Raw genomic sequence first — 11,847 nt, 5'->3', positions numbered from 1 at the left:
TGCATTGATTGGCGGTCAGGATCACGTGGCTCGCAGCCCCGGGGTAGAGGGTCCAGGAGGGGGGTGCGACATCGCTGGTCGGGTGTACCAACATGATGAAGGGCGTGAGGGACGTGTAGACCACATTTATCACGAGTGACCAAGACACTTAGCTCTTTGTTGGATTGCTTCGATGAGTTGGAGCTTATTAGCTTCCCTGTGGAACCCTTCACTAGGCCTTTTTGCTCTTCCATGGAACCATGGAAGGCTGTTTACTTAGGGACTGGGGGCATCCATTCCCTTCAGGAATCTGATTTGGAAAAATAATAATGAAAGGAGAAATCATCTCTTCCAAATGTCTGAGGGGTCACAAAAAGTCACCTTTTTTCTACTTTAGTACATGCACTGTGCAATAAGCTCTACTTCTTCCGACTCCTTTTCAGACATTTTGCATGGCAGTAAAAGAAATTACCTATTTATTGGACCTCCATGAGGGAATGATGACGTCATACCCATGAATCGTTAGCTCTGATTAGCCATAATTTAAAAGAAGCACCCCAATGAGATGACATTACCCGTACTGTGTGGGGGAGCAAATTAAGCACTCCTTTTTTTTCTGCCTGTGACGTTACAGCCTGTCCTAGCTTCCCGTGAGCTCTCTTGGAAACAAACATTGATTTTCCCAGGAAGACATTTGATGGGATGGGGGAAGCCCTCAGAGCACACATGAAACCCTTCAGCCGCTTGAAGCTTCAGCCCTGATGTTTGAAAAGTGCTTGGGAGGGTGTGTCCAATTACAGTGCACCTTGCTGGGCCACAGCAGGTGGCTCCTCCCCCTTTATACTCTGCTCCTCATGGTAGTCGTCATGATGTTTCATTCATTTCTTCCTGTCCTTCTGACCTCCAGCTGTGAAGCTGCTACACTTCAATCTCAATAAAACAGGCAGAAGTAAGCCATCCCCATGATTACACGTGGCATGATGGATGACATGAGATGAGAGTGCAGTTAGCACATTTTGTTTTGAGGTGGGGGGGGGGGGTCAACCACAGGCTTTGACCTCGCTCGTCTCGCGTGTCATTCAGGAGGCCAAGCTGCGCGAGCTGCTGGACGTCAGCACGCTGGCGGGCAAGATGGAGAACCGCATGCTGACGGTGGTGAGCGGCACCGACATGGTCAACATCACCTACCTGAACTTCATGGCCTCTCAGGAGGACATCGCCAAGGTACGCACACAGGAACTACAACGGGTAAAGCACCGCTATGAGATATTTTATCTCAGATCACCATGGTAACCACAGTGATGCTTTTCCTCCTTATTTCTATGAGCAGCCAGTGCCCTGCAGATCTTTCATCTTTGAGCTTTTACTACGACTAAGGTCCAATCCTTACATATGGTAGCTTTAAAGAACTGTAAATCACTCTAACTATCAATGTCCTGGCAGGTCCACTAGCATCCCAGAGTGAGCAGCATCTATGATACTCTTCTCCTTAAACCAACCAAATGTTCATCCAATTCTCACATATTGTTGCTTTAAACATGCACTTTGGGAACAGACGATCATTTTATTGAATGTAAAAGTTTGTACAGTAATGGCCCAAGGGTTAGCAAGTCAAAGATGTGTCCAGGCTGGTCCACCAGTATGTTGGACTGCAAATGTGAATTACCAGCAATTGGAACGTGAAATCCAGGCTGGTCCCTAATCTGGCAATGGTAATAAAGCTCTGTTGCTATGGTAATGACAGAGACAGAGATGATGTCTCCTATTTCCGAGCTTGGGTAGCAGCCATTTCATTTTCATATCCATATTATTGTGGCTGCTTGCACTACCAAATGAAAGAGGTGTCCAGGCTGGTCCAGAGTGCATTAGTAAAAGGTTGCCTTGACAACAACAAGAGTCGTTTACCCTAATTTTTCAGCATAAAGTTGCAATCAAATGATTTAGTTGTCAAGGTGGGCTTGTCACATATAGTTGCTTTAACCCACCAAACGTGTTTTATTTCTCACAGGAATGGGCGGAGGAGCTGTTCAGCCTGGCGTCCAACCTCCTGGTGCAGAACATGTCCAGGGAGGCCTGCCTGGACAAAGCGTACGCCGCCCCCCCCTCCCGCACGCACGTTGTCACACACGAACACGTACGCCGTAAATAACCAGACACGCATTGATCCGAGCTGGATGCGGCCATGACCCCCCATCCATGACCTTTAAAATACATCTTTGACATCAGTCAGCATCACGCCGTGTGCGGAACGAGTGTTAAGCGGCGTTCGATCCATCGGCGTCCGTTTGGAATGACCTTAAATATATGAAGCTGTTACGTGTTGTTTACCTGTGAGCCTCCCCTTCCTTCATGGGACAATAAAAATGGCCGCAGCTGGCGTAGCAAGCCTGAATTTATTGTACACGTCCCTGATCTGTATGCACCATGGGATCATGTTACAGAGCACATTTGAATAATCCTCTTTTGCTCACTAAAACGTCATACAAGCAAAATGAACACAATGAACCTCATTGATATGAATAAACGTGATATGGAATTGTTTCATTAGTTTTAGTATTAATGGTCTCATTTCAATACTTTTATTTCTGCTGTGTATTCTAGATAAAATAATCAAAAGCATCCCTATAAGTGGAACAGCCACCCCTCCTACCTACTCCCCCAGCTGCACTTAATGCAGGGCATGACCCCCCTCCCTCACATAAAGCTTGCCCCCTATAAGCGTAAGAGGCCTGACAAAGAGGTGGTGGCCGCTGTAATGGATATTAATAATTAGCCAGCAGACCCTTCATGCTGGGCTCCAGTTGCAGCTATTCATAGCAGCATGTCAGAGGTTAGCCTGCATGCTAACAATGCTAACAGCCTAGTCTCTGTATATTGTGTGTGTGTGTTGTTGCCACCAGTCACATGACACAATGTCTCACGCAGTGTTTCCTGTGGTGCGCAGATACACGCGACTCAAGCTGCAGCTCAACCCTGAAGGTCGCATCCCCGTCAAGAAGTAAGTACCCCCCCCCACTGCCCCCCTCCCTCCCACGGTCTGTTAGCGTTTGAAATAAAAAGCGCACCAGAGGACACTTTGCTGAGTAAGGCTTTAAATGAGCCAAGTCATTCCACAGCGCAAATGAAGACTTTATTTAAGAGCAGTGACTGTGCTCAGGGGATGGGGGGGGGCGTTTTTGTGTCACACCATGTCTGGAAAATGTAGCGTAACAGTCTTTCAATGGCAGATTCTTTATATGGCTGGGACAATGATGTGGGGTTCATGAGAAAACAAAGATTATGGAATCAGCAACAGAAGCCATGGTGTTGGCGGGTAAAGATGGCGGAGAAGGACCACTTTGGAAATAACGAAACACTTCATTTAAAAAAGGAATACATCAGGAGGTTACCCACAGCCGCAGCTGTTAATGTCAGTGTTTTGTTTTTTTTACCTAATAAGAGATCCCACGTACCCGGCGATAAAGGAACGGAGGTGTTGTTGTTTTAACGTGTCATGGTTTCAGTCCAAACTGAAGGCATGTGTCTGTGCCCCCTCCCCTCCTGCCCCCCACCCTAGCATCTTCAGGATATTCTCGTCTGACAGGAAGCGAGTGGAGACGGCGCTGGAGAACTGTAACCTTCCCTCCGGCAGAGTGAGACTCCTCATTTTCTCCTCTCTTTGCGTGTCCTCGCCATCTCTCCTCCACGCGTCATCTATCAGCAGCCCCCCTCCCTGATGCGTACGCACACGCCTACTTTGCTGCTTTAACCCCCCCCATGTGTAACACCCCCCAACATCCTTTCCCAAAAATGACTGCAGTAGCAGAGATCTCATGGCAGCCAGCGGAGCGTGCTTGGGAGGCGTTGCAGACACATCGTAAAAAACAACTAATGAATGGCCTCTTGACACACGCACGCACGTATTTGTATATAGCGAGCACCGCATAATTAGCACAGCAGCAGGAAGAAACGTGTTGCATTATGATGGCCTGCTGGGATTGGCTGTTGTTCCGGCAGCCTCCTAATTACAGCTAAATAGTATGCCTGTTAATCCCTCATGCACACAACACATTCATAACATGGCATAACATAACAACATAACATGACATGACATGGCATAATATAACATAATAACATGACATGACATAATAAAACATAACATGACATGACATAATATAACATAATATCATGACATGACATAATAAAACATAACATGACATGACATGACATAACATGGCATAATATAACATAACATGACATGACATAATATAACATAACATGACATGACATGGCATAATATGACATAATGACATAACATGACATAATAAAACATAACATGACATGACATGACATAATAAAACATAACATGACATGACATGACATAACATGGCATAATATAACATAACATGACATGACATAATATAACATAACATGACATGACATGGCATAATATAAAATAATGACATGACATGACATAACATGGCATAATATAACATAACATGACATAACATCAGATGACATAATATAACATAACATGGCATAATATAACATAACATGACATGACATGACATAACATGGCATAATATAACATAACATGACATAACATCAGATGACATACTATAACATAACATGGCATAATATAACATAACATGACATGACATAATATAACATAATATAACATAACATGACATAACATCAGATGACATAATATAACATAACATGGCATAATATAACATAACATGACATGACATAATATAACATAACATGACATGACATGGCATAATATGACATAATGACATAACATGACATAATAAAACATAACATGACATGACATAATATAACATAACATGACATGACATGGCATAATATGACATAATGACATAACATGACATAATAAAACATAACATGACATGACATAACATGGCATAATAAAACATAACATGACATGACATAATATAACATAACATGACATGACATGGCATAATATAAAATAATGACATGACATAACATGACATAATATAACATAACATGACATGACATGGCATAATATAAAATAATGACATGACATAACATGACATAATATAACATAACATGACATGACATAACATCGGATGACATAATATAACATAACATGACATGACATAACATCGGATGACAATATAACATAACATGGCATAATATAACATAACATGACATGACATGGCATAATATAACATAATGACATAACATGACATAATAAAACATAACATGACATGACATAACATGGCATAATAAAACATAACATAACATGACATGACATGGCATAATATAACATAATGACATAACATGACATAATAAAACATAACATGACATGACATAACATGGCATAATAAAACATAACATGACATGACATAACATGACATAATAAAACATAACATGACATGACATAACATGGCATAATAAAACATAACATGACATGACATAACATGGCATAACATAACATGACATGACATAATATATCATAACATGACATGGCATAATATAAAATAATGACATGACATGACATAACATGACATAATAAAACATAACATGACATGACATAACATGGCATAATATAACATAACATGACATGATGACATGGCTGCACGGCGGTCAAGTGGTTAGCACGCAGGCCTCACAGCTATGAGACTCAATTCCACCCTCGGCCATCTCTGTGTGGAATTTGCATGTTCCGGTTTCCTCCCACATTCCAAAAACATGCTAGGTTAATTAGCGACTCCAAATTGTCCATAGGTATGAATGTGAGTGTGAATGGTCGTTTGTCTATATGTGCCCTGTGATTGGCTGTCAACATGACATGACATAACATAACATAGGATAACATGACATTGGATAACATGACATAGGATAACATGACATGACAACCTGCTGTAACATTGTATGCATGTTGGAACGTTCACACTAGCACCTTCAGTTGCTTTGAATCCACTTTGGTGTCTTCATTGACGGCCATGTTGTCCTCTCCAGAACGACGCCATCCCCCAAGAGGACTTCACCCCGGAGGTCTACAATCTGTTCCTCAGCAACATCTGTCCCAGGCCCGAGCTGGACCACATCTTCTGTGACGTGTAAGAACTGAAGAAACCACCTCTTTTATTGAGGTGTTTGCAGGAAGTCGTCACCTTGGCAACCCCTGAAAAGGAGCCATTCCGGTGCGGGATAAAAGGCCAAGTCTATTTGGAGAAGACCGGGGTGATTCATTGTCCCGCGTGTCCTTTCATGACGTGGGAGATGGAAACAGAAGAAGGAGGAACCGCTTTCCGTTTGTGTCCGTCTGACGTGTTGTTTTGTGTCCTCCTGCTCAGCGGCGCCAAGAGTCGTCCGTATCTGACCGTGGAGCAGATGACCGAGTTCATCAACAGCAAGCAGCGGGACCCCCGCCTCAACGAGATCCTCTACCCGCCCCTCAAACCGGAGCAGGTCCAGCTGCTGGTGGACAAGTACGAACCCAGTGCCGCGCTGGCCCAGAACGGTCAGTATCGCGCCAACGTCGAAAGTATTGGGACGTGTTCCCTGTTGGTGTAAAAGTCGTGTGTCCCGGTACTTGTCCACATCCTTGGTCCCTAAAGGCATGCACCTCCGACTGCTAAACGTCATGTTCTGGTGGGGGGGGGGGGGGTGGTTAGGAGCTGGAATGTGATAAGAGCAGACTACCCCCCCCCCCCCCCCGCCCACTCCCCCAGCAGCTTGGCAGGTTTAAAAATTGAACATGAGAGGTGATGAGCAGCAATAATTCATGAAGGAGTTAAGCCGGTGAGCTGTGGCGACGTTGGCCGGTCTCCGTGCGGGGCCGGCCTGCGCAGTCGCTCGTGGCAAGGTCAAAGCTTCTCAAAAGAAAAACTGAAAAGGACTTTTATTGCAGCGGGTTAGGGCTGCTCATGCTAGCATTATTCTGAAAACACTCCCATGTCACGCAATGTTGTATTGGATGGGACAGGACAGGTGTGTATGCATTAGCATACGCTACACTACATCCATATCTACACAACATACGCTACCTACAACACGCTGCACCACCTGGTTGCATCAGCATAGCTTACTGCTTTTATACATCACCATCATGGTTGTCTTTTTACATCATCTTCATCATCTACATCACCATCACGGTTGCCTTTTTACATCATCTTCATCATCTACATCAACATGATGGTTGTGTTTTTACATCATCATCATCTACATCACCATGATGGTTGTGTTTTTACATCATCATCTACATCACCATGATGGTTGTTTTTACATCACCATAATGGTTGTGTTTTTACATCATCATCTACGTCACCACAATGGTTGTGTTTTACATCATCATCATCTACATCACCATGATGGTTGTGTTTTTACATCATCATCATCTACATCACCACGATGGTTGTGTTTTTACATCATCATCATCTACATCACCACGATGGTTGTGTTTTTACATCATCATCTACATCACCATGATGGTTGTTTTTACATCACCATAATGGTTGTGTTTTTACATCATCATCATCTACATCGCCGTGATGGTTGTGTGTTTACATCATCATCATCATCTACATTACCATGATGGTTGTGTTTTTACATCATCTTCTTCGTCTACATCACCATGATGGTTGCCTTTTTACATCATCTTCATCATCTACATCACCATCATGGTTGTCTTTTTACATCATCTTCATCATCTACATCACCATCATGGTTGTCTTTTTACATCATCTTCATCATCTACATCACCATGATGGTTGTGTTTTTACATCATCATCATCTACATCACCATGATGGTTGTTTTTACATCACCATAATGGTTGTGTTTTTACATCATCATCATCTACATCGCCGTGATGGTTGTGTGTTTACATCATCATCATCATCTACATCACCATGATGGTTGTGTTTTTACATCATCTTCTTCGTCTACATCACCATGATGGTTGTGTTTTACATCATCATCATCTACATCACCATGATGGTTGTGTTTTACATCATCATCATCTACATCACCATGATGGTTGTTTTTACATCATCTTCATCATCTACATCAACATGATGGTTGTTTTTACATCAACATGATGGTTGTTTTTACATCACCATAATGGTTGTTTTTACATCATCATCATCATCTACATCGCCATGATGGTTGTGTTTTTACATCATTATCTACATCACCATGATGGTTGTTTTTACATCACCATAATGGTTGTTTTTACATCATCTACATCGCCATGATGGTTGTGTGTTTTAATCATCATCATCTACATCACCATATTGGTTGTTTTTACATCACCATGATGGTTGTGTGTTTACATCATCCTCATCATCTCCATCGCCATGATGGTTGTGTGTTTACATCATCATCATCATCACCTACATTTCCATGATGATTGTGTGTTTATATCATCATCTACATCAGCATGATGGTTGCGTGTTTACATCATCATCATCATCTACATCACCATAATGGTTGTGCATTTACATCATCATCATCATCATCATCATCTACATCACCATATTGGTTGTTTTTACATCACCATGATGGTTGTGTGTTTTTCTGGGTGTGTCGCTGTTTGCCCAAGTGGAAGCGTGTCCTTCCCCGTCGTGCTGACAGATTTCCCCATGTGAAGTATTTATTTTGCCGCAGGAAGTGCCGCCATCTGCTCTGCTAAAGGGGTCTGCCACATGCTTCCCCCCTCGACCCCCCTCGGTTCTCTTATGCCCACTTTGCCCTCCCTGAAGGACAGTGTTCTTTGTACCGCCCTGCCTTTGCATCACACCTTCACCGGTGAGGTGTACGTACATGACCCTTTGGCCTGCAAGGTCATTTCAAAGCTGGGGAACAGCAGCTTCCTAAAAGCAGCTATTAGAGGATCTTTGACTTGTGTTTTTGCTGAATAACAGAGGAGAACTTCTGTCACAGTTAGAGGATCTTTGAGCAGCATTACTGCAGTGGGGGCCCAGTAGAAGAAAGGATAGTTGGATATTGTCATCATAAACGAGTAGTTGCGGAGGTATATCCATGCCTGAAGCCTTCAAAGCCTGTTAAGATCGGCAGCAGCAAAGCAGACGCCGCCAGCGTGGATGCTGGAGTTCCATCTTCATCATCGGCCAGAGGCTCTTGGACTTTTGTCCTTTCATGGCCCATCATTAAAGGCGTCTATAAACATTATACCTGCTTCATGCTTACGACTATTATCTTCTACAAGCTTCTCGTCTCTTGCGAGCATCGACACCTGTGAATCCTCGTCAGCGGGAGTTGACACCCTTTCTCCTTGTTTGACCTCCCGCTCCTCGTGGGAGCATCACAGGGGTCCGACCCCCCCCATCCCCACCCTCGCATCCGCTAACGAGAGCTGCGATTTCACAGGCAGCAGCCGTAGCGTTAATTAGAGCAGTGACTCCGCAGAGGGCGGCGCCGCATTAATTAGCATAAAGTGGCCAGGGGGACATGCCGCGCCGCACGCACGGCTTTGCATACTTAGCATCACATCAAAACACACACCGGGGTTTTATGCTGCGCTTCTCATTTTTCTGCTGACGATACGGAAACCTCGTTGTCTGTACGCTGAAGAGATTTTCCACTTGTTTACGGGACACAGCATTAGGTACACCTTAAGTTTGAAAAATAGAGTAACCCTTGGCAGTATTTGGATGGCCTAAAGATGCATGTTGAAGCATAAAAACGTGATGGAAGTACATGGAAGTAAATGAACTCATATCCAAATCCAAGGCAGAATAAGCATTGTCATTGTGAATGTGCTATTCTACATCGGCCACTAGGTGTCAGTGTTCAGTGAGATGACTCCTGGGGAACACACTTGCTGTGACGCTGTGAGTTTTATTTACATCTTACGTCTTACTCTTATTCTGTCTGCTACAAATATTAGCTAATATTTAGCAATAATAATTGCTATTAATAGTGCTAATAATTAGCAAATATTAGCTGATTCCAGTGTCAAGTCATTTCAAGTAAGGAAGTGTCGCTGTCCAGAAAAAAACTGTCTGCTAATGTGTTAGTCTGTGTTATCTTATATGCTGTGTCTGATTATATGTATATACTATACTTGGAAATACAAGTGTAAAGGCGACTATAGGGGTGCTATTCCATGTCTTGAGGGCTCTAATACTGTTCACTTGCTGTGATGCTGCTCGTGCAGGAGTTTTATTTACATTTTATTGTGTACTACAAATATTAGCTCATTCCAGTGTCAAGTCACTTCAAGTAAGGAAGTACGCTGTCCAGAAAAAAAATGGCTGCTAATGTGTTAGTCTGTGTTATCTTATTTGCTGTGTCTGATTATATGTATCTACTATACTTGGAAATACAAGTGTAAAGGTGACTATAGGGGTGCTATTCCATGTCTTGAGGGCTCTAATACTGTTCACTTGCTGTGACGCTGCTCGTGCAGGAGTTTTATTTACATTTTATTGTGTACTACAAATATTAGCTCATTCCAGTGTCAAGTCACTTCAAGTAAGGAAGTACGCTGTCCAGAAAAAAAATGGCTGCTAATGTGTTAGTCTGTGTTATCTTATTTGCTGTGTCTGATTATATGTATCTACTATACTTGGAAATACAAGTGTAAAGGCGACTATAGGGGTGCTATTCCATGTCTTGAGGGCTCTAATATTGTTCAAAAGCATATTCTACAATATTTCATTCATTCATGTGGAATCCAACTTCACTCATTATGGTTCGGTCTGGAACCAGTTCACCGTGATAAAAGAGGGGTACGTCCTCAGAGGAGGGTGGGATACATTGTGGGCGTCATCTCTGTAAAAAGAGACTGTTTGTGTGGACTTGATTGTTGATCTATTATGATGGTTTTTACCCATCTTTTCCTTCCCGCTCTGGCAGGTCACATCTCGGTGGAAGGTTTCGCCCGCTACCTGAACGGCGAGGAGAACAGCATCATTCCTCCAGAGAAGCTGGACCAGAGCGAAGACATGACCTTTCCCCTCTCCCATTATTTCATCAACTCATCACACAACACTTACCTCACTGGTGCGTGTGCACACACACACACACACACACACATGGATGTTACACTTGTACTCCTTCTATTGTATTCTTCTCGGGGGGGATTGAATCTTGGATGTAGGTGGATGAAATTCCTCCTTTGATGGGGATTTGAACACCTCCGCCACGGCTCAGCAAAGCGAAGAAATGAGAGATAGGGGGATGAAAATATGATTTTTGTTCTTGCTCTGTGACCTTTAGCATATGGAATAAATGACCTTCAAAGTTTGACTAATCCCTTGTGGCTTCACACTTAGCACAAAACTTAGCACCGGATAAGTTTGAATAAGTCAAAGGAAGTGGGAGGAAGTGGCGTGCCTTGATGTGGATGTTGTGGTGTCTTGCGGCTAGCCGGCCAACTGGCGGGGAACTCTTCGGTGGAGATGTACAAGCAGGTCCTGCTGTCCGGGTGTCGCTGCATCGAGCTGGACTGCTGGAAGGGGCGCACCACGGAAGAGGAGCCCGTCATCACCCACGGCTTCACCATGACCACGGAGGTCTCCTTCAAGGTAACACAGGCGGGAGGAGATGTTTGTGAGGACCTCATGGTCACGTCTGAGATGCTCTATAATAGAGACAGAGTCCGGGTCCCAGGCGGGGTGGGGGTTCTCGTGTCTGCTCGGCAAACAGAATAATATCTGCATCCATCTGCATCTTTGCGGATGGAAAGCACACAAACTAGCGGATGGGGATCAAGGAGACAAAGGGGGGCGGGGCACACGATCCGCTTAAACCGTGTCCCGAAAGGTGAGGGGGTGGGGGGGGGGGGCGTGTGTATGGATTGAGGGACTAGTAAAAGGAAAAGAGCAGCCAATGGAGTCTCACCTCCAATACACTCGATGCCCATTCCTCTTTCC

At 43.7% G+C, this 11,847-nt stretch overlaps 1 protein-coding gene across 1 annotated transcript in view; it reads left to right on the top strand.

Moving 5' to 3' along the window:
- The window catches only part of plcb1l (phospholipase C beta 1-like), a 69,399-nt gene that overhangs the window by 37,148 nt on the left and 20,404 nt on the right, over positions 1-11,847 (top strand). Inside the window, exons 4-11 of the mRNA XM_058057843.2 lie at positions 1,063-1,203; positions 1,988-2,067; positions 2,924-2,977; positions 3,536-3,611; positions 5,965-6,065; positions 6,303-6,469; positions 10,829-10,975; positions 11,342-11,499. Coding sequence (XP_057913826.2) covers positions 1,063-1,203; positions 1,988-2,067; positions 2,924-2,977; positions 3,536-3,611; positions 5,965-6,065; positions 6,303-6,469; positions 10,829-10,975; positions 11,342-11,499 — 924 coding nt within the window. The remainder of the gene's footprint in view (positions 1-1,062; positions 1,204-1,987; positions 2,068-2,923; positions 2,978-3,535; positions 3,612-5,964; positions 6,066-6,302; positions 6,470-10,828; positions 10,976-11,341; positions 11,500-11,847) is intronic.

This window comes from Doryrhamphus excisus, linkage group LG19 (genome assembly GCF_037039965.1).
Source record: "Doryrhamphus excisus strain RoL-2023G ecotype Guam linkage group LG19, RoL_Dexc_Guam_v1.1, whole genome shotgun sequence".
In the NCBI taxonomy this organism is placed as follows: Eukaryota; Metazoa; Chordata; class Actinopteri; order Syngnathiformes; family Syngnathidae; genus Doryrhamphus; species Doryrhamphus excisus.
Note: the sequence above shows the minus strand (reverse complement) of the source record. Positions and strands in the feature narration are given on the sequence as shown.